This window comes from Aquarana catesbeiana, linkage group LG04, assembly GCF_042186555.1.
Source record: "Aquarana catesbeiana isolate 2022-GZ linkage group LG04, ASM4218655v1, whole genome shotgun sequence".
NCBI classification, from domain to species: Eukaryota; Metazoa; Chordata; class Amphibia; order Anura; family Ranidae; genus Aquarana; species Aquarana catesbeiana.
This window is the reverse complement of record NC_133327.1, coordinates 39,619,627-39,642,778: the sequence shown is the minus strand read 5'-3', so window position 1 is coordinate 39,642,778 and position 23,152 is coordinate 39,619,627. Positions and strand designations below refer to the sequence as shown.

Genomic DNA, 23,152 nt, shown 5'->3' with positions numbered 1-23,152 from the left:
AAAAGAGAACTGTCAGGTTGCTCATTCAATGTGGGTTATACTGAGCATGACTTATATAGGCAAGCAAACTAGGAGGCAGGCCAGGAAGTAATCAAAGGAAAGGAAATAAAGGTCCACAGAATAGCAGGTGATGCCCATAGGTGAGCACAGCCAAACCACACATGTGAAATGAATCAGGGTAGAGAAGCAATGCAGCAAGGAGGTAAGAATACACAAGCAGCTAACTGGAGTCTAACTTGTGACACCTAATTCAGGTTCCTGCACATTCTCTCACATACTTTCAATACACTTCTCTTCTACAGAGGATTTTAAAAGAACACAGTGGGTGGGATGTCACATCTTGATTCATGAATGATCCGCCTCTCATAACAGCATGAACACACAGGCTGTAGTAGAAATCTCCTCCTACCTGAACACTCAGCACTACGGCGGACCCTGCAGTTTATCACACAAACGTGGTATACAGAACAGCCAAAAATATTTATAAGCTGTGGGCACTGCGGGGTGGGGGGCCAGATGAACTATTTTATTTTCATATTACTGGGTTTAGTAATACTTTAACTCAAAAGGGCTGTGCACATTTGAACGATCAGGATGCTGACTACTGGTAAAACATTGACCCAGGGTTGGGGGCTTCATCCCTCCCAAGTTTCTACAAAGCCTTCACGCTCCTGGACCCATACTAGGACTTACTAATCTCAGAAGACACTGAAAGTTTCCTTTGTACCAATCATGCAACTTGAAGCCCCTCAAATTGTATGGATGAGAACCTTGAGTGTTACCTAACCCTTCTCTTATTTATGGTATAAGGAAGTATTACAGAAAATTGATTACTTACAATTTTTTAGAGTATATGATATTAAAAATGATTAAACCCAAGAACAAATGCTATATATATTGCATGTTACCAGTCCCTAAAGTAGTTATAAAGCCTTAGGGTTTTCTACCTTATTGTGTTCTATGCATTAAGGTAAAAAACTTTCTGTGCTACATATGTCCCCCTGTCTCCCCTTATACTTACCTGAGCCTGATCTCGATCCAGTGATGTGCATGAGAGCAGCGGCTCTCCCGGCTCTGTTCCTAGTCACTGCACAAATAGCAGCAGGAGCCATGGGCTCCCACTGCTGTCAATCAAATTCTGTGACGAGGGAGTGGGGGGGCAGGGCTGAGCTGCCCCGTCTGCAGGGGCGTTGCTAGGTGGCAAAAAGACCTGGGGTTTCAGCCCGAAGTCCAAAAACCGGGGGGGGGTTGTGTTTGGCGCAGGTTTTTTTTGGGCTGGGTGTTGGGGTTGTGTGACTTACCAGTGCCCATCAATGCTGACCAGCAGTAAACACACCTGCCTGACACTGACCATTACACCAAGCTGCCTGACCTACATACACTGACCTGCCTGACCTACATACACTGACCTACTTACACTGAGCACTGACCTACATACACTGACCTACATACACTGACCACTGACCTACATACACTGACCTACATACACTGACCACTGACCTACATACAATAACCTGCCTGACCTACATACACTGACCTACATACACTGACCACTGACCTACATACACTGACCTACATACACTGACCTACATACACTGACCACTGACCTACATACACTGACTACTGACCTGCCTGACCTACATACACTGACCTGCCTGACCTACATACACTGACCACTGACCTGCCTGATCTGCATACACTGACCTACATACATTGACCTACATACACTGACCGCTGACCTGCCTGACCTACATACACTGACCTACCTGACCTACATACACTGACCTACATACACTGACCTACCTGACCTACATAGTTACATAGTTACATAGTAGGTGAGGTTGAAAAAAGACACAAGTCCATCAAGTCCAACCTATGTGTGTGATTATGTGTCAGTATTACATTACATATCCCTGTATATTGCGGTCATTCAGGTGATTATCTAATAGTTTCTTGAAGCTATCAATGCTCCCCGCTGAGACCACCGCCTGTGGAAGGGAATTCCACATCCTTGCCGCTCTTACAGTAAAGAACCATCTACGAAGTTTAAGGTTAAACCTCTTTTCTTCTAATTGTAATGAGTGGCCACGAGTCTTATTAAACTCTCTTCTGCGAAAAAGTTTTATCCCTATTGTGGGGTCACCAGTACAGTATTTGTAAATTGAAATCATATCCCCTCTCAAGCGCCTCTTCTCCAGAGAGAATAAGTTCAGTGCTCGCAACCTTTCCTCATAACTAAGATCCTCCAGACCCTTTATTAGCTTTGTTGCCCTTCTTTGTACTCGCTCCATTTCCAGTACGTCCCTCCTGAGGACTGGTGCCCAGAACTGGACAGCATACTCCAGGTGCGGGCGGACCAGAATCTTGTAGAGCGGGAGAATTATAGTTTTATCTCTGCAATACACTGGCCTACATACACTGACCTACATACACTGACCTATATACACTGACCTACATACTCTGACCGCTGACCTGCCTGACCTACATACACTGACCACTGACCTACATACAAGCACTGTGTGTCCGACCTACCTAAGCTCAGCCGTGGTGTGCGGTCACAGCAGGCAGTCAGTCCCTTGTCGCCGTCAGAGAGGAGTCGAGGAGGGGAGGAGCCGAGGAGGAGAGGAGAACTGCCCGCCCGAGCAGGGATGTAGCGTTCCTGCATTCTGCAGCCTGCAGGCTAAAATGGACGTCACGTCACACGTCTGCTCCAGAAGGCGGGAGCTGCGGCACTCGGCCACTTTCGGCTGCACTCGGCCGCTATGGCACTCGGGGACTTGGCTGCTTTCGGCTGCACTCGGCCACTTTCGGCCGCAGCCGGCCCCTATGGCACCTAGGGACTCACTCGGCTACTTTCGGCCGCACTCGGCTGCTATGGCACTCGGGGACTCGGCTACTTTCGGCCGCACTCGGCCACTTTCAGCTGCACCCGCAAACAGATCGGTCCCGGTGGCCGGCGCTCGGGGCTAACAATGGAATGCAGCATTCCATAGACTCGGGGCTTTTCAGGGTCACGTTCGGGGCTTCAGCCCCCCCTAGCCACCCCCTCCCTATGCCCCTCCCTGTCTGTGTCAATGGACGAGTGCCAATGCACAAGTGCCCCCATAGGAAGCAGCTTCCTAAGGGGGCACTTGCCAAAGAGTAGAAGCCAGGAGTGCCAGGGGGATCCCAGAAGATGGTGTTACTTTAAAGCCCCATTCCAGTATTGAATCCTATCTCCACCCTCCAGCCTCGAAAAAATCGCTAAATTATTTAACAGCAACCTTAACTAAATACCATTTTTGCTTACCAGTAGCCTCTGCATATAATACTCCAGCCCAAGCTTAAATTCTTCTGTTTACTTCCTGGTTTGGGTCCTTCTTCGGGTGTCCACATCAGAGCCTGCCTATAGTAAGTGAACACTATATAATGGGCTGCAGGGAACCGGTGGCATCACACCTTTGGATCAGTGGTTTCCCCACCTAGAAACAGGAGTTGGAATCAGGATTAATTAATGACTTTTAAAGTAATTCATTCAAGATAACTAAAAGGTGCTTAGCCTGGATAAATCATTAAAAATATAATTTTTTTTTTCAGGTATATTACTTGCTCATGGAGACAACTGGAGGGTAATGAGAAGGTTTACAATTTCAACATTACGGAATTTTGGAATGGGAAGGAGATCTATAGAAAACAAAATTAACGAGGAAGCACAATGTTTAATGCAGGAACTAAAATCCTACAAAGGTAAGTTTGTACTAGAGTAAGCCGTATAATATTTTAGAAACTAGTATAGTTACTTGTTCCTTGTACCCCAAGTAAAGTCCCAGCCCTAATCTGTGAGGCTTTACTGATGTCTGTTCCCTCACTGGGGAGATTTTCTTTTGCTTCCTGTTGTGCCACTATGAAATGAATTACATAGTTACCATGGGAGCATAGCCTGAGTTGGATGGGAGGACTAGAGTGAAGGGGAGAGAGGGATGAGCCAGAGAGGAGGACTGTTTGACTGTTACCCGGGCACACACAGGTGGCACTATCACACTATTATAGGACCTGCCTTTTCGCAGGACAAACACAAATCACAGCTAAATTTAATCAAACAGCAACAGTCCGGAAGGGTTTCCATCAGGCAGAGAGTAATAAAGCAGATTGTATTTTTTTGTATAATAGAGTGAGGAAAAATAAAACCACAGAAGATGGTTTTGTCAGGCATTCCCACATACAAATCCTAAGGTCAATTAGCCAGGATGGGGTTTCTTGACCACTACCCCAATACAATGCTGTTGGTTTTAAAAATATAAAAAATTGTCTGGATTTTTCTTCAACCTGGTTATTTTAAACCTTTGTTTTCAATTTTAGGGGAACCATTTGAAAATATAACCATTGTCAATTCTGCAGTAGCCAACATAATTGTGTCTATTTTACTGGGTGAGAGATTTGAATATGGTGATCCAACAATACTGAAGCTGATGCGCATAATTAATGAAAATATCAGGAGCTTTGGAAGTATTATGATCATAGTAAGTGCCAGTAAGTTTTATACTTAAATGATTAGGGTAGCTATAAGCATAGGAGGGCATTCTGAGGTGTTGAAACTATTAGACTACTTCCTATCACCTCATATGCTAGCACCATACCGCAACTAAACAGAGTAACGGTGGACACAAAAAGGCAGAACCCCACCCCATAGAAGTGACATCATTCAGGATGCTACTAAACCCTACCCCTGAAGTGATATAATCTAGTTGGAGTTAAGCCTTGCCCCTGGAGTGCTGTCATCCAGGTTAGACCCTAGGAGCTGGCACTATGGTTGGTACACCAGAGTGGTGTGATCCTTAAAGGTAAAAGTGTTCCTAGAGTATACTATTGCAGTGCCAAATATTAGGGAAATATCAGTCAGAGATATTAAAACAATGTAACTTATGTGAGACCTCACTTCAATTGGTAGAGCTTTAACAAATCTTTCTTGTCCAATTTCTTTAAAAGAAAGTTCAAACAAAGTTTCAAAAATCAGAATCAATGTGTTTCCCCACAGGGATTTACAAAACATTGGATCATCTGCCTCCTGGCTTACATATATATTACTGTTGCTCTAGCCCCTTCACTTCAGGCCCTTGTCTGTCTTCTACGAACCATTCTGTCACAGATGCTTTGTCCATACAGCTAGCAGCCTTTTGCTGCTCTGACTCCCACTTGTCTCTTCTAAGTGGAGCCCTCCTGACTTCTGGACAGATACTTCCTCTGTCTGCAGGGTGAAGCCCAGAGCCCTTGTCCTGACTCTACAAAATGACCTGCACAATCGGTGTGCCAGTGCTTCACAAAACACAGACCCAGGATTGGAGATTTCATCCCTCCCATATCCCTACAAAATCTCTAGGCTCAAGGTCTCAAATCGGGTTTTATTAACTGATGAGGAAACTGAAAAGCCAGTTTCTCTGAATGGCACAAGCCCCGCGGAGTCCCTAAACCTGCCTGGATAAGAATTCTGGGTCATAAACTTGTTTAACACCATGGCAAGGCATAGCACTGCCACACTTACCTAAATGACAATGTTAATAATTTAGGAAAATAATTTCTATCATAAGATATAGCACAGTAGAGCAAGACCTACAGAAGAAAAATAGTTGAATGGTTTGCATTACCAAGAGGAGGGAAGTGTCAGGAAAGTGTTAAAATGTGAGGTTATATGATTGGTGGTTGAAAGTTAGATGAACAGTGAGGAGCCACAAGAGTAAATTCTACAGTAAATTCTGGTACTTTGGCCCAGAAGTTGCAGGTGAAGTGGATTTTTTTCCACACCCAATCTCCCTCATTTAATTGTCTTATAATGGCTAAAAGTTGGGGTTGGTGGGAAGGATAATTGTCACAGCAGCTTAGTGAGTTAGGGGGTCTTTGGGACTCTGTGAAAGAGTTTGAATTGTGCAAAAACTGGGGACCCATTTGATGGCATGGTGCTTGTTTTTTGTCAGTTATTGGTTGTTCTCCCAGAAGCTAGGTTCCTGTTGAAAGGTTTGGTAACATCCTCAGGCAGGTATGGTATGGCTGAAGATAAGGGGTGTTCCTTCTTCAATTGTTTGTACTTTCAGACACTCAAAGATTCCATTTGGTAACATTTGTCAAATTGTTTATATTGTTTTGTTTATGTTTTTATCAAGTTGTGTGTTTGTAAATAAAGGGCTGCAGTGGCCCCTTGTAAACCCATGTAGCATAGTCCATATCATTATTTATGGGTGAAAAGTAAAGCCTGGTACACATTATGAGTTTTATTCCATTCAACCTGGTCGGAGCTGCTGTACTAACAATCCGACAATAGTATAGGGATTTTGCCTACTAAGCTGTTGTGTTCTGACAGGGGGATGGTCCCCCCCCCCACATCAAAACACTCAGATCAGTCAACTGCCAACTCTGATTGGCTGAGAGCACTGATTGGGAGCCGCTCAGGCCGAATGTTGGCCGGTTTTTATTGAACAAGCCAATGTCTCCTGACATTCGGCCCATGTGTACGGGGCTTAAGGATCTGAATTGACCAATCCCTTAGTCATGTACATAATAATCAGTAGTTTATGTCCGGGATCATCCCATGGTATCCCTCTCCCCCTTTTCCCTTTTACTTCCTCTCCTTCTTTTTTATGCTCTCCTCTTCCTCTCCTCTACTTCTCTTTTATTTTATTTATTTATTTATTCTGTACATGTTTATCAATAGTTGATATCAATGCACTACCTGCTAACCCGGACTATGTATCCTTAGCTAAATTTGTATTACTCTTTGGTAATCTTCTTGGGGCATGCCCCTGTTTTTTTAATTTTTTTTTGGGGGGGGGTTCTCATACATTATTTCTGATATTGGTTCTGTGTAACCACTGTTTACAAATGAAACCCCCCTTTTTTATGTTTTCTATTCTTTCTATATAGTTAGTTGTCCAATATGAGTTGGATGTACGATTCTGAATACATTTATTGAGACACAACTTTATATTTGTCTTGCAAATCTGTATTGTCTGAAAATACTTAATAAAAAAGAGATTAAAGTGGATGGAAACCCAATTCATGAAATATGAGCTGGGCACATATAACTGCAGTGTTTTCTTATCTCTCTTGAAAGCACAGAGTCCCGTGACTTTCTCCTGCTCCCTAGCTCTGTTATAAACCTGATAACTTCTGACAAGTTCTCTGGCACAGGAAATAAAAGCAGCCTGAAATTTGTGTCGTGGGAGGTTGCTCTAAATAGATTAGCAGACAGCTTGACTTGTCAGAGCAGAGCTCTGCACATTCCTTTCTTCCTTTTCTATGTGGAGAGGGGGTGTATGACTTTCCTCCAATTAGCTGTCTTGGTTGTATGCCAATAATGCACTTCCAGTGCTAAACAGGAAAAGAAAAATCTGTAACACGATGTGCATGTTTTTTTTTCAATATGTCTTTATTTGATTTTACAAAGGTTAACAAATCAAATAAAACCAAACAGATAAGACATTTTGATACACATATTTTTTCCTAATGTAACATCCATCACAGTATTGTAATCAATTATTAATCTAGTAAGGTAGTATTGGTTCTTGTAATTATTTGTCCACATAAGCCATTTTCTATCACACATTTTACATTGTATAGAATTAATTGCTATAAGGCGTTCAAAGATTTAGTTTCTGTGAACTGCTTTTATCACATCAGAGAGGTTTATAGAGGAATTGTCTTTCCTATTGCGAAGTAGCAAGATGCGAGTATCTAAAAGAATGTGTGTGATTACCGGTCTATAGCTTGGTGGGAATTTCCGTGTACACACGGTCGGACTTTCCGGCATACTTGGTCCCACATACAAATCCTACTTGAAACATGTTTTAAATCTTTCTGTCGGACTCAATTTCGGGCGGAAAATCCGCTCGTCTGTGTGCTAGTCCGACGGAAAGCCCGCTCGTGTGTATGCTGGTCCAACGGACCAGATACGACGCGAGGGCAGGGTATTGCATTTCGCGCTCACTGCAATAGGAAAAACAAATTTTCCTATTGCGGCGAGTGCGGGACATACCAGGCCCTTAGGTCTGGTATGGATTATAAAGGGGAACCCCCTACGCCGAAAAAACGGCGTGGGGTCCCCCCTAAAATCCATACCAGACCCCGATCCGAGCACGCAGCCTGACCGGTCAGGAAAGGGGGTGGGGACGAGCGAGCGCCCCCCCCCTCCTGAACTGTACCAGGCCGCATGCCCTCAACATGGGGGTGGGTGCTTTGGGGGAGGGGGGCGCCCTGCGGGCCCCCCCACCCCAAAGCACATTGTCCCCATGTTGATGAGGACAAGGGCCTCTTCCCGACAACCCTGGCCATTGGTTGTCGGGGTCTGCGGGCGGGGGGCTTATCAGAATCCGGGAGCCCCCTATAATAAGAGGGCCCCCAGATCCCGGCCCCCCACCCTATGTGAATGAGTATGGGGTACATGGTACCCCTACCCATTCACCTAGGGAAAAAGTGTAAATAATAAAACACTACACAGGTTTTTAAAATATTTTATTAAACAGCTCGGGGGGATCTTCCTCCGACTTCGGGGGTCTTCTTCCGGCTTCGGGGGTCCCTCCGGTTCATCTTCTCCCGGCGTCCGGTTGGTTCTTCTCCGCTCTCTTCTCCCGGTGTTCCAGTTCTTCGACCGGCCCCTCCGCTGTTTTCAGGTAGCTCTCTTGCCAGCAGAGGTCCGGACTTCTGGGCTTCTTGTCTTCTCTTCTCTTCTCCAGATGTTGACATGACGCTCTCTCCGGCTGGACTGCTCTCTGAGGGCTGCGTTGTGACTTATATAGGCGGAGACCCCGTCCCCTTATGATGTCACAGTCCCTGGGCATGCTGGGACTGTGACGTTTTAGGGGGCGTGGTCACCGGGGGATGTTGACCATGCCCCCTAAAACGTCACAGTCCCAGCATGCCCAGGGACTGTGACATCATAAGGGGGCGGGGTCTCCGCCTATATAAGTCACAACGCAGCCCTCAGAGAGCAGTCCAGCCGGAGAGAGCGTCGTGTCAACATCTGGAGAAGAGAAGACAAGAAGCCCAGAAGTCAGGACCTCTGCTGGCAAGAGAGCTACCTGAAGACAGCGGAGGGGCCGGCCGAAGAACTGGAACACCAGGAGAAGAGAGCGGAGAAGACGCCGGGAGAAGATGACCCGGAGGGACCCCTGAAGCCGGAAGAAGACCCCCGAAGTCGGAGGAAGATCCCCCCCGGAGCTGTTTAATAAAATATTTTAAAAACCTGTGTAGTGTTTTATTATTTACACTTTTTCCCTAGGTGAATGGGTAGGGGTACCATGTACCCCATACTCATTCACATAGGGTGGGGGGCCGGGATCTGGGGGCCCTCTTATTATAGGGGGCTCCCGGATTCCGATAAGCCCCCCGCCCGCAGACCCCGACAACCAACGGCCAGGGTTGTCGGGAAGAGGCCCTTGTCCTCATCAACATGGGGACAAGGTGCTTTGGGGTGGGGGGGCCCGCAGGGCGCCCCCCTCCCCCAAAGCACTCACCCCCCATGTTGAGGGCATGCGGCCTGGTACGGTTCAGGAGGGGGGGCGCTCGCTCGTCCCCACCCCCTTTCCTGACCGGCCAGGCTGCGTGCTCGGATTGGGGTCTGGTATGGATTTTAGGGGGGACCCCACGCCGTTTTTTCGGCGTAGGGGGTTCCCCTTTATAATCCATACCAGACCTAAGGGCCTGGTATGTCCCGCGCTCGCCGCAATAGGAAAATTTGTTTTTCCTATTGCAGTGAGCGCGAAATGCAATACCCTGCCCTTGCGTCGTATCTGGTCCATTGGACCAGCATACACACGAGCGGGCTTTCCGTCGGACTAGCACACAGACGAGCGGACTTTCTGCCCGAAATTGAGTCCGACGGAAAGATTTAAAACATGTTTCAAATCTAGGTCCGGCGGGCTTTTGGGAAAAAGTCCACCGGAAAAGTCCGCCGGCGCCTACACACGGGCGGATTGTCCGGCACACTCTGGTCCGCCGGACCAAGTATGCCGGAAAGTCCGACCGTGTGTACGCGGAAATTCCCACCAAGACCGGTAATCACACACATTCTTTTAGATACCCGCATCTTGCTACTTCGCAATAGGAAAGACAATCCCTCTATAAACCTGTCAATCTCGCCGATAAAAGTGGCAAGATTGACAACCTTTTCTAGTCCCGTCGCACCTGAGTCACGTTCAAAATGAACGGACTTGTCCGTGTGTGGGCAAGTCCGTTCATTCTGAAAGTCCGCCGTAACTCCGGCGAAAGTCCGTCGGAAAAACGGGCGGACTTAGCCCGCCGCAAAGTCCGGTCGTGTGTGGGCAAGTCCGTCTGTTTTAAAGTCCGGCGCACCTGGCGGACAAAGTCCGTCAGAAAGTGTGCCGGACCAAGTAGGACAGAAAGTCCGACCGTGTGTACGCGGCATTAGTGTAGGATCACTAATGCTGGGTTAAGAGGTGTTAGAATTCCTGTGAGCGCTGAGATCTGCTGGAATATTTGATTCCATAGACTTTTTATGCTTGGGCAGTACGAGAACATGTGTAAAAGGTGTCCTATCCAGCATTGGGTTGAAGTTTCTGGATAGTATTTAGCTAGTCTATAAGGGGTGCAGTGCCGTCTATTTATTATTTTGATTGTTAATTCTCAGTGTTTGACACAGTGGGATGCTTTGTGGATTTCCCTAAATACATGTTGTCATTACTAATTTGTCATGGATGAGGTTATAAAATAGTGATATCCCTTTTGTATTGCTTTTGGGAGTAGTGTAAAATAGCCATGCTTTGTTAGATATTCTTATCTTTGGGATTGGATTTAGTTTTAAAAAATGGGATATCCGTATGCAGGAAAAAATTGTGTTATTTGGCATTTTGTATTCATGCAGTATTTGTTCAGCAGATTTAGGTTGGGGTCCATTGAAGAGTTCTGATATGTGTATGATACCATATTTTGTGAATAGTTTGACTGATAGCATGGGAATCTTGGCTTCTAGGAGGTCAATTGGAAGCTTGTAATCAATCTCACGTGTATCGGGGTAGTGGGTTAAGAAGTATATCCATGCCTGTATTGACACCTGATTTGGGGGTGATAGATGATGGGTATCCCAAGATTTCCAGATGTCACCCATGAGGAATGATTTTAGATCAGTCATTGAGATCTGTGTTTTACCCATAGTGGTTTGTTATTCTCTTAAAGCCAGTGTTTAAGATGGTCCAATCTCACTGCCCATATATGTTAAGCCAGCTCCTCTGACCTTTTATGTAGAATGAGGTTGTTTCAGGGGTATCTAGCTTTTTTGCCATCCCATGCAAATTTCCATATGAGGTTGGAGAGGGTTTTGAGATGATGGTAAGGTATATGGGTTAGTAATAGTGTAAAAAAGAATTCCTCGCTGCCCTTGGCGATAGCAGCTAACACAGCCATTAGATAATAACAAAAACAATAGGAAAACAAATAGTGTAGCACTCTGTGAAAAAAAAGGGATAAACTTAACGTGATACAAGTGAATATGGGTAAAAAACCCCAATACTCTCAATATGAGAATAAAAAGCTTAAACAATATGTGATAATCTGTGCATACAAGTAATTAAATGTCCAAAAAGGATCAGAAACAAAGTAACACTGTTCACAAAAAGTTCAAAGACTTCATATTGATATCCAGACGGCGAACATGGATGTATGACTGAAGTGAGGGGAACCACCACCGATAAAAGGGAGGCTTACCAAAGCGTTTGAACCCAAAAGAACATACGTTCTATGAATCAAACAGGCTTGTGTTGTATGGACAACCAATGTGAATGGACACTCAGAATCTCCAAATCACTGGACCAGGAACGCCTGACTATCTGCAAGATATAGGATGTATCCTTACAGGATTGTTTCGTGGGAGACAGTGCTCAGATATCCATGGATGTAGTGAAGGAAGTTATAAGAGAGGAGAACAGAAAGGGCCACATAGCATAATTCCGTTTAAATGAATTTTAATGTAGCTAGAACACTTACATTTAGTAGGTCAAATAAGCTCTTTAAAAACAAATGGCTGCAGTGGAGTACTTCCCAACACGTTTTGTCTCTTAGGACATCGTCTGGGGTGTCCCTCCCATGCAGCCCTCCAGATATATATAAAAAACATGACCCCAATCATGAGAGCCAAGCCCCAAATGTGTTCCCAACTCTTCCAAAGGTTACTTCCTGTTTTGCCCAAGATGGCGAACTGGCATGCGTTCCACGGAAACGGGTGTTGCGTTGCATGCCTTCATATGGCCACAATCGGTGCATGACAACCTGTCTGCGCCACGAGCCTCAGTTTGAAAGAGCTATCTGCGTGTCACGCCTCACTCTGGTGGAACGCAGTACAGAATGCCCATCTCGCCAAGGGATGCAGTGTGACATAATAATGTCATGCACCTCGAAGGTGCAACGAACACAAGTTACACATTTGACCAGGAAGGAGAAATAATCCACCCATCACGCCGAGAGATGCCATGTGATGCAATAACGTCACGCGCCTCAAAAGCACAGCGAACGTGTGTTCCACGGCTAACCAGGAAGGGGAAATAATCCCACAATGTAAACATGGATAATATGCTTTCTCAATGGCAGATTGTGACATCATATTAAACGCTTTGGTAAGCCTCCCTTTTATCGGTGGTGGATCCCCTCACTTCAGTCATACATCCATGTTCACCATCTGGATATCAATATGAAGTCTTTGAACTTTTTGTGAACAGTGTTACTTTGTTTCTGATCCTTTTTGGACATATAATCACTTGTAGGCACGGATTATCACATATTGTTTAAGCTTTTTATTCTCATTTTAATATTGAGAGTTTTGGGGTTTATTACCCATATTCACTTGTATCACGTTAAGTTTATCCCTTTTTTTCACAGAGCGCTACACTATTTGTTTTCCTAAGGTATATGGGTTGGCAATGTTCGAAATACGTATAAAATTTGTGACAGAATTGACATTTTGAAGGCTGCTATTTTGCCTAGCTTTTTTCTGGACATTTCCATTAATTGGGATTCCAGTTTGGTCGTTAGCGGTTTGATATTTGCCTCAGCAAGTGAGGAGGTTGTATTTGTGAATGTGATTCCTAGGTATGTGATGCCTTTTTTACTCCATGTGTATGGGAGCTTTGTTTGTAATATGTTTTAGATGGGTGTCTTAAGCCCAGGCTTAAGGTTAAAGATATGGTGAAATTTACTTTGTAGTATGAGACATCCCCGAAATCTGTTAAGAATTTGTGGGCCTGTACTAGTGAAGTGAGTGGATTGGTTAGTAGTAGTTTTTTTAGCTCGATAAATAACATTATAATTCTTGTAGTGGCCTCTGAGGTTTGTCTCCCCTTCACAAAACCCATCTGGTCATGTTGAATAATGGAGGGAATGATATTTATTAGCCTTTTGGCCTGTAATTTTGCGTATATTATGATATCTAGATTCAAAAAGGATATTGGTCTGAAGTTGGCTGGTGTGTTTGGGTCTTTTCCCGGTTTGAGTAGAGTTACTATATGTGCTCTCAGCATCTCTTGGGAGAAGGTTGAGGAATCTGCAGCTTGTGTAAATACTGAACATAGGTAAGGTGTTAGTATGTTTTTAAATGTTTTATAATTTTTGTTGGAGAAACGGTCCGGTCCTGGTGATTTACCATTAGGAAGTGTGTCTATAACTGTTTCTATTTCTATGGTAGTAAACGGGCATTTAACTCAGCTAGGTCAGTTTTAGAAAGAGAAGAAATTTTTATTCCTTGTAGGAATTTGTGTATTTTCTCTGTATTTGGTTGTGACGTGGAGGTATCTTTGTGTAGGTTATACCGTATAATGCTCCATAGTATTTGGCAAATTGATTTGCTATGTCTTGTGGATTGGTGATCTTATAGTGTTGGGTGGGATGTTTCAGGTATACTCTTTGGACTTTGTGCGTGCTGCTTTCAGTCTGTTGGCTAAATATTTGCCTGCCCTGTTAGTATTAGCGTAGTAGTTTAGTTTCAGGCATCTGAGATGTTTGTCAAATTTCTTGTAAGAGATGTTCTCTCATATTTTCTCTGAGTTTGGAAAGTGTGTTAGTTAATGTGGCTGTAGGTGATTTTTTGGTTTTGAGTTTCTATAGTATGGATTTCAGATATCAATGTGGTACGTTTTGACGTGTAGCATTTTTTTCTCTGGCCCCTAATTGTTAGACATGTGCACACTGAAATATTTCATTTCGGAATTTCGTTTTCGTCTGAAAATTAAATTTATTTAGTTACTCTCGAAATTCGTTTTTATTTATTTTGTTTCGTTAAAAATGCATTCGTCTGAAAATCCTAAATAATTAAGGTCGAATCTGTCATTGAAGGCTTATAGTGTTTGTCGAATGTTCTAAGAAGATTTGACGGAGCAGCTAGACTGAATGATGTCGCAATGGTACATTTCCGGTCGAATGTTCCGCCTACAAGCTATAGTAGAATTCTAATGTTGTATGACACTAGTAATAATTATATTGATTAATTATTATTACTAGTCAACCAACATTAGAATTCTTCTATAGCCTATGGGCGGAGCATTTGACCATAAATGTCCGCTCGCGGTGACTGCTTTGTCGAATCTTCATGTCGAATCTTTTCTCTCTATGTCGAATAATCTTGGACTAATAGAGTTAGATTAGGCACATTCGACCTTTTTTTGCTATTGTCTCTATAATGTCGAATCTTTTCTCTCTATGTCGAATCTTTTCTCTCTATGTCGAATCTTTTCTCTCTATGTCGAATCTTTTCTCTCTATGTAGAATAATCTTGGACTAATAGAGCTAAGGTTAGGCACATTCGACCACAGGTTCGATGGACACAGATTGCTATTGTCAGTGTCATGTCGAATATCCTATCTATATCGAACTATCGTCGCAACGAAAATGAAAATAAAGCATTTGATTATGTTGGATCTTTCGGTTTTCGGATTCTGCATGTTCATTATCGTTTGTTAAATCGATAACAAAAATACCTGAAATTCGGACGAAAATGCATTCGGGCGAAAACTAATGCACATGTCTACTAATTGTATGAATATGCCCCTCATGACGGCCTTATGTGCATTCCGTAAGATATATGGGTCAGTTACTGATCTATCATTAGTCAGAAAGAATTCCTGGAGATGCTGAGAGATTTTTGTGCAGGTTTGGGGTTCTTGTAATAATTTAGTGTTGCAGCGCCAGATAGGGGAGGAAGAGGAGACACCTTGCTCTCTAAGCGACACATTGATATTGCAGCGTGGTCCAACCACGTAATGTCATTTGAACATTTAGTAATTGTTGCAAGAGCCACTTGTCTGTCAAAAACAGGTTGATACGTATGAACAGTGTCTATGTGAGAAAAAGGTGTAGTCCTTCTCATTAGCATGAAGGCATCTCCATGTATCAAACAGTTCCTCTGTATGGAGTAATATTTGCAGGGATGTCGTGCCATTGGGTTTGCTTGTAGTGGTGTCCATTTTTGTATCCGAGATTAGGTTAAAGTCACCGCATACCAGGAGGTTTCCGTGTTTCATAAAGTTGTTTTTTTTTAGTACTTTCCTGATAAAGCAGAGTTCAGTGAGAGTTTGGAGCATATAGTGTTACCAGTGTATATGGCTTGAAGTTTAAATCTCCAGTTATGATGATGTATCTGCCCCTTCATCTAATAGGGTTTCCTTGAGTTGAAAGGAGAGGGAGTTTTTTTATGGCTAGGCGCACCCCTCCATTTTTGTGGTTGGGTGTACAAGCCAAAAATACATTTGGGTAGTCCCTGTGTGTGCAGATCGAGGTTTTGGTAAGTTGGAAGTGAGTTTCCTGCACACAGAGGATGTCTGCCCTCTGCTTGCAGGCTTCTTTCCACATGGAGAAACTTTTAGCGGGGTGGTTTAGGCGCCGAGCGTTAATTGAAAGGCAGGTGATGGTCATTGCAGGTGCGGTGCGTTTTGTCATATAATTATGTGGTGTAGGTACTCACTGTGTCCACATGGTCTTCTCTGGTATGACTTGGTGTGATGTGGAGAGGTTATGTGAAGCTTGTTTTCATTATCAGATGGGTATAATTTGCTTCTGATATGGCTGCGTGTATCAAACAGATAACAAAAAGCATAGAAAGTAGACAACATAAGAAATGGATCTTACAACTGATCCTTGGGCAGATACATCTGTGTTGGTATTTGGAGGGAAAAAAGGAGATAAGAACGGTAAGCTCCTAAAACCGGAGATGATCTTGGTTAGCTGTGTTGTTTACTTACGAGCTTCCACCATTGTTTTTCTTGTTAGAGTGCTTGTGTGATATTACTTGCCACTCATTTTGGACTGGATGTGGTCTTGCTGGGAATGATTGGTATGAGATTTGGTCAGGGAGTATGCCCCAATGTCGTAAGGCTGTGATCCCTTCTTCTAGCTTGTTACTGACGTCGTGGTCCTGTTATGTGTGATGGATAGTGTCGCAGGATATTTCCACTTGTGGAGGACTTTGTGGTTTCTTAATGCTTTAGTAATGGTTTCCAAGTTGTGGTGGCCTTGTAGTGTATGCCTGGAGAGATCAGGGAGTAGCCTTATAGTGGTGTATTGTGGAGGTATGTTGTCTTGTCTTCGTAATTCTTGTAGGATTTGTTCCTTTATGTGGTAATAACGAACCCTTAAAAGGACATCCCTTTGGAGTCTCCTCTGGGAGAGAGAAGGGTTTAGGGACCCTGTGAATTCTGTCCACTATGAGGTCCTGTGCTGTCAGCGTTGGTACCAAGGTGGATAACAGGGTGTGGGCATATTGGAGGAGCTGATTTGGTAGGACAGACTCTGGAATACCCCTTAGTTTGATATTATTTCTCCTAGATCTGTTCTCTAGGTCTGCAATCTTGTCTTTTAGCCATGTTATGTCCTCACCCTGTGCTGTGTGAGCCTTCTCCATTATGTTGTATGAAGATGTGTATTCCTCCATCTTCTTTTCAACATGGTCCACCCTGTGACCTATGGCTTGTACCTCCCTTGTGCACTTGTTGATTCCTCTGATCATATCTGTTTGTAAGGAGGATTGCAGGGACATTAGTATATTTTTCAGCATTGTGTCATATATGGGTCTGTCTGATGTGGGGGAGCCAGCTATGGGATCTTCATCCTGTGCATATTGGGCTGTGTCAGGGTTTTGTAGCCCGCTTACCTCCATCTCTGGGTCAGACTGCGGCCTAGCTGGTGAGCCCCTTCTTGGCTTCGATTTTGCTGGACTTCTCGTGGAATGGAGGCCGTTGTTCTTGGGAGCCGCCGACATTTTGTTGTAGCCCGCACGGGGCTACCATGAAGAAGTTTGAGAGTTTGTGTGGCTTCTGTGGGTTCTTTCTGCGCCTTGGCATCCCTGAGGTGTGCAGCGGTCTGATGGCTGTGTTTAGAGCCGTGGATGTGCCAGTGGGCTCAGATGGCAGTGGAAAAAAGAAAACGAAAGCGCTGATGTGGATTCTATATAAAATAACAAAACACCAGAAAAAAACAAAACACCAGAAAAAAATGTGTGAGCTGCAACCAACCAATTAGTGCTGTGACACCGTTGCTACAAATCTGTTGGAGTGGTGCTTGTATATAAATTCCTAAACCATAAAAAATACCCTGATTTCACAATCAGTAAAGTGAATAAGTGCAAATAAATATATCAATCGATAAAGTGAATGGATGCAAATAAATGCATCAAAAACCTGTAAGGGTACACATGTCCCTAGATATATGTTGATGAAATAAATAAAAATAAAAAACCTTAAATAGTGTCTGTTTGTGTTAATCCAGCTGAGGTCTAAATGTCCAATCAAATGCCTTTGATGAACTTGCTTGTATCACAGATCACAGTTGCATGATGAATTACATTTGCAAGGTGATGATTCACATAAAAAGAAAAACTATCATTGCACAGTGTTTTTAAATGCTACAAAACTGGGCAATCAATGTAATCCACTCACACATTCGTTGGTTGCAGCTCACACATTTTTTTCTGGTGTTTGAATCTGTCTGACCATTGTAACAAAAGCGATTCAGCTACTACAAATGTGTGAGTGGATTACATTGATTGCCCAGTTTTGTAGCATTTAAAAACACTGCGCAATGATGGTTTTTCTTTTTATGTGAATCATCACCTTGCAAATGTAATTCATCATGCAACTGTGATCTGTGATAATTGAAATACCAGCAAGTTCATCAAATGATTGGACATTTAGACCTTAGCTGGATTAACACAAATAGACACTAATTAAGGTTTTTTATTTGTATTTCTTTCATCAACATATATCTAGGGATATGAGTTCCCTTGTAGGTTTTTGATGCATTTATTTGCATCCATTCACTTTATCGATTGATATATTTATTTGCACTTATTCACTTTACAGATTGTGAAATCAGGGTATTTTTTATGGTTTATGAATTTATATAAAAGCACTACTCCAACAGATGGTGATCTGAGGCTGTTCAATTCACTGGGTATATGTGAGGGTGTACATCCACTTTAAACATAATAATTGATAGTACTATACAATTACATGAGTTGCATTTTAAGATAAAATGTTTTTTTTCTTCCCTTAAGATTTATAACATGTTTCCAAGACTGATAGGCTTATTCCCTGGCAGCCATCAAAAAGTCTTTCAAAACTTTGTAGTCATGCAAGCTTTTATAAGGGAGGTATTTACTAAACAGAAGAAAACACTGGACATAAATGACCAAAGGAACCTTATCGATGTGTTTCTGGCAAAACAGCAAGAGGTACAAGTCCTGTCAATTACTGTTAACTGTTTGTTTTATCCCTTTCACGATTTCTCTATGAGGAATAATAGTGATCACATGACTGAGAACCTTGATGCTTGGTTGTATCTGACTGCACAGCACGGGAACATAGCTAGCGGCCTACACAGGTGCTGACCGCCAGTTCTCTTGTTCAATGTTTTTATTGAAATTTGTATAAATAAAATACAAATTATAACTAGTAACAAAGCATAGGATACAGATATAAACAATGTAATTGTCATTATATATACATATCTCAAATTAGTCTTGCTGAAAGAAAAGATTATGCATCTTAGAGACTGTATAGAATAATAACGTTTGTAAAGATCCGAAATAAGATTGAAATTGAAGTACATAAAGATAGAAAAAAATCTATTTATATTATGCCTTCAGACCACACGTTCACCCCATGTGGGCTCAAACTGTGGACGGGTGGGAGCATTTATAATCAAAATTGAAAATGATGTTATTTATTATTATTATATTATGTGATATATAATATAAAGATATAACAATTTCTTTGATGAACATTATAACTAATGTTATAATGATAATCATAACTAGTTCGGAAAGAAAAATTGTGAAGAGGAAAAAAAAAATTTTTTCGGATCTTCAGAGCGTAAGTTAATCCCTAAGCTGATGAGAAATAAATTAGTGTATAAATTAATAAGGTATCCCAAGTTCATCGTTAGCTTAGTAAATAAGATGAGATTAGAGGAGAAGAGAAAGAAGAAGGAAAAAAAGGGGAAAAAGAAGAGAAGAAAAGATAAGAAAGAAAGAAATCTCTCGAGGTGATGACCTGGTTTATGATATGAACAAGTTATATAATAACAATAACACAAGGATTTAGCATGGTAACAACAATGACTGGTCAAAATCAGAGGTAAAGAAGTGCTTAATCAATGGTTGCCAAATCAGACGGAATTTGTTGATATTATTATCTTCGATAGCTGTCATTTTAGCAAAAATGGGAGCTTTGTTCATTCTATGTTTGACCTCTGCCACAATTAAATTCTTGTTCTTCCATGCCTTGGCTATGGTTTGTTTGGCAGCGGTATTAATGTGAATAAGTAGTTTGAATTGTACCCTGGTGAGTGAAGCCGGTTTGAGATTCAGAAGTGCAATGGCAGGGTCTGGAGTAATAGAGATATCTAGAGCCTTAGATGCCATTGCAAATATAGTTTTCCAAAATTCTTGGGCCACCGGGCAATCCCACCATATATGGAAATTTGTACCTGGTGAAGAGCAACCTCTGAAACAGTTATTGGGATAAAAGGGAGTAAATTTTGCTATTCTAGCTGGTACCAAGTACCATCTTGCCAGAACTTTGAAGTTGGTTTCCAAAGCAAAACAATTAGGAGATGATGATTTGATGGCTAACCAAATATTAGACCAGTCATTGTTGTCAAATATTCATCCCATATCCTGTGCCCATTTAACAGTATAAGAAAGAAGATTCACATTAGAGTTAGTAATGAGAAACTGGTACACACATGACATCAACCCTCTAGCATGTGGGTCACTTATACAAATATGTTCGAATTGGGACATTTGATTAATTGATGTACTTAAACTAAGTAGAGGTGTATAGAAATTCTTAATTTGTAAATAATGGAATAACTCATTGTTTGAAAGTTCGTGATTCTTACATAACATAGGAAATGTTTGAAGAGTATCCGTAGATAATAGCTCATAAAGTCAAGTTTCTAGAAGACCATGCAGAAAAAGATTTTGGGAATTTCCACGCAGGGTAAAAGGCTGGATTCCCAAGAAAAGAGAGGAGGGGATTATGTTTTGATCGTAGACCATGTGAGTCATTAAATCTATCCCAAATAGCCAATGAATGTTTCGTGATGGGGATGGTAAGATGAGATCTATCCTTTGGTAGAATCCATAGTAGATTGTCAATTGAGATGGGATCACAGTCAATGGATTCAATAGATACCCATAAGGGTGTGTCCTCAGTAGAGTGATATTTAGTTAATATTGATAATTGGGCTGCATAGTAATAAGAGGAAAAGTTTGATAGCCCTAATCCCCCACAAGATTTACTAAGATATAAAGTAGATTTTGGAATACGTGGTTTAATCTTATCCCAAATAAAAGCCATAACCCTATGTTGTGTGAGACATGAGAAGTATGCAACAGGAAGTACCCTAAACAAATACAAGAATTTTGGTAATATGGACATTTTCACAGCATTTATCCTCCCCAACCACGATAATGGTAACGAGGACCATTGCTTAATTAAGGCTGTAGTTTGTTTTAACAAAGGTAGGTAATTAGCTGCAAAAAGATCAGATCGTGAGGAAGTGAGATGTACTCCTAAATATGGTAATTTATGAATAACCCAATTGAATGGTAAAGAGGATTGTGCCTGATGCAGGTCTGATTGTTTTATAGAAACATTCAATGCATTTGATTTGGTGTGATTTACTATGAGTCCGGATATATGTGAAAATGTATCTAATATATTGAGGAGATTAGGAGCCGAAATGTGGGGATGAGATAAGAAAATAAGTATATCATCTGCGAAGAGACAAAGTTTGTGATGATGGCCACCTAATTCGATACCTTTGATATCTGGGTTGGTTCTGATTAATTGTGCCAAGGGTTCTATCAGTAGGGAAAAAAGCAGCGGGGATAATGGACAGCCTTGTCTCGTGCCTCCTCTAATATCCAACATTGCTGATTTGTAACCAGCGTATTTGATATATGCCTTGGGGTTGTTATAAGGAGAGGAGACCCAAGTCAAGAAATGATTACCAAAACCCCATTGTTGAAGCGTATATTGCATATAAGGCCATGTGACTGAGTCAAATGCCTTTCAGATATCCAATGATAGAAGGCAAGTTGGGATTCGTCTAGATTTAGCAGCTTGAATGAGTAAAAGAGCTTGCCTAATATTATCTCCTGCTTGTCTCTTGGGTATGAAACCCGTTTGATCTGGGTGTATTAGGTGGCCTATGAAATTGTTCAAACGTGAAGCAAGAATCTTGGCTAGTAATTTAATATCTAAATTGAGGAGGGAAATGGGGCGATAGTTAGACCAAGAAGTATTGTCGGAGTGTGGTTTGGGTAGCATAACTATGATAGATGATTCAGGATGAAACGAGAAACCTGCTAAGAGAGAATTAAGCGCTCTGGTTAAGACTGGAATTAAAATGTGCTCAAAATTTTTGTAATATGATGCCAAAAATCCATCGGGGCCTGGCCTTTTATGTAATTTCAATTCTTTAATAGCAATCCAAATTTCATTAGTTGTAATAGGGCGCTCAAGTCTCTCTCGCTGCTCATTATTAAGAGTGGGGAGTTTGATATTAGAAAATAGTTTATTAGCATTAGTCTGATTAAAATCAATCATGGGGGAGTATATTTTAGCTAGATTAGAATGAAACACTTCTAATATTTTAATCGGATTACTAGTATAGGCATCACGAGATGTTTTCAACCTTATGGAGGACCTTATGTGATTTATTGATTTTAAACTTCTGGCCATAAGGGAATCAGGTTTATTTGCTTTAAGGTATTGTATATGTTGTCGTTTATGTAAAAGTTTGTCTGCTGAATCTGTTAAAAATAAATCTAAATCTAGGCGGGCTTTATCTAGTTTAGCATTAGTAGTGGAATTCGGGGATGATTGAAATGCATTATGACAGGAGTTAAAATTAGCTTCCAACTTTGTAAACATAAATTTACGTTCTCTTTTAAGTTTTGTCGCTTGCTTTATCAATTTGCCCCGAATAACAGCTTTATGAGCTTCCCATAAAGTAAAGTCTGAAACATCACCTGTGTCATTAGAGGAAAGATAATCATTTAGTGTTCCTTCGATTTCAAGACGATGGACAGGGTTAGCTAATGTAGAGTCATTTATATACCAAGTGGAATCGTGTGACCTGGGTACAGTGGAAGCAATAGAGGTGTAAATTGCACAATGATCTGATCATGCAAATGGGAGAATGTTGGATGATAAAATCTCAGGAATCATACTTGAAGGGACTAGAAAAAGATTTATGCGGATAACAACAATGTGTAAAACGCCTGCTAGTAGGATTAATTTCATGCCACGTGTCCACCAAACCGTGCTTGGTAAGTAAATGTTGAAGGTTTAATTTGTTGGAGCTGGTGATAGGGGATGAGGGAGACTTATCTAAAAAAGGGAATATCGTTGTATTCGAATCTCCACATAGAATTACAGTACCCATTTTGTGTGTTTCAACCACTTGGAAAAGATGGGATAAGAAAGCTTCTGTTTTTTTATTCGGAGGATAGTATGAAACTATAGTAATGGGAATATCTAATGATTAACCAGTAAGAAGTAAATATCTTCCCTCAGGATCTTTCAGTTGTGTTGATAAAGTAAATGGTATGGAGCGATGAAATCCTATAAGAGTTCCACGTTGTTTAACTGTGGTAGAGGCAGTGTAAAATTGTGGGTATGAG

The 23,152-nt window shown here is 41.9% G+C and overlaps 1 protein-coding gene across 1 annotated transcript in view; it reads left to right on the top strand.

Moving 5' to 3' along the window:
* LOC141139175 (cytochrome P450 2K4-like) overlaps positions 1-23,152 on the top strand; it is an 83,239-nt gene that overhangs the window by 14,744 nt on the left and 45,343 nt on the right. Inside the window, exons 4-6 of the mRNA XM_073625077.1 lie at positions 3,577-3,726; positions 4,339-4,499; positions 18,512-18,688. Coding sequence (XP_073481178.1) covers positions 3,577-3,726; positions 4,339-4,499; positions 18,512-18,688 — 488 coding nt within the window. The remainder of the gene's footprint in view (positions 1-3,576; positions 3,727-4,338; positions 4,500-18,511; positions 18,689-23,152) is intronic.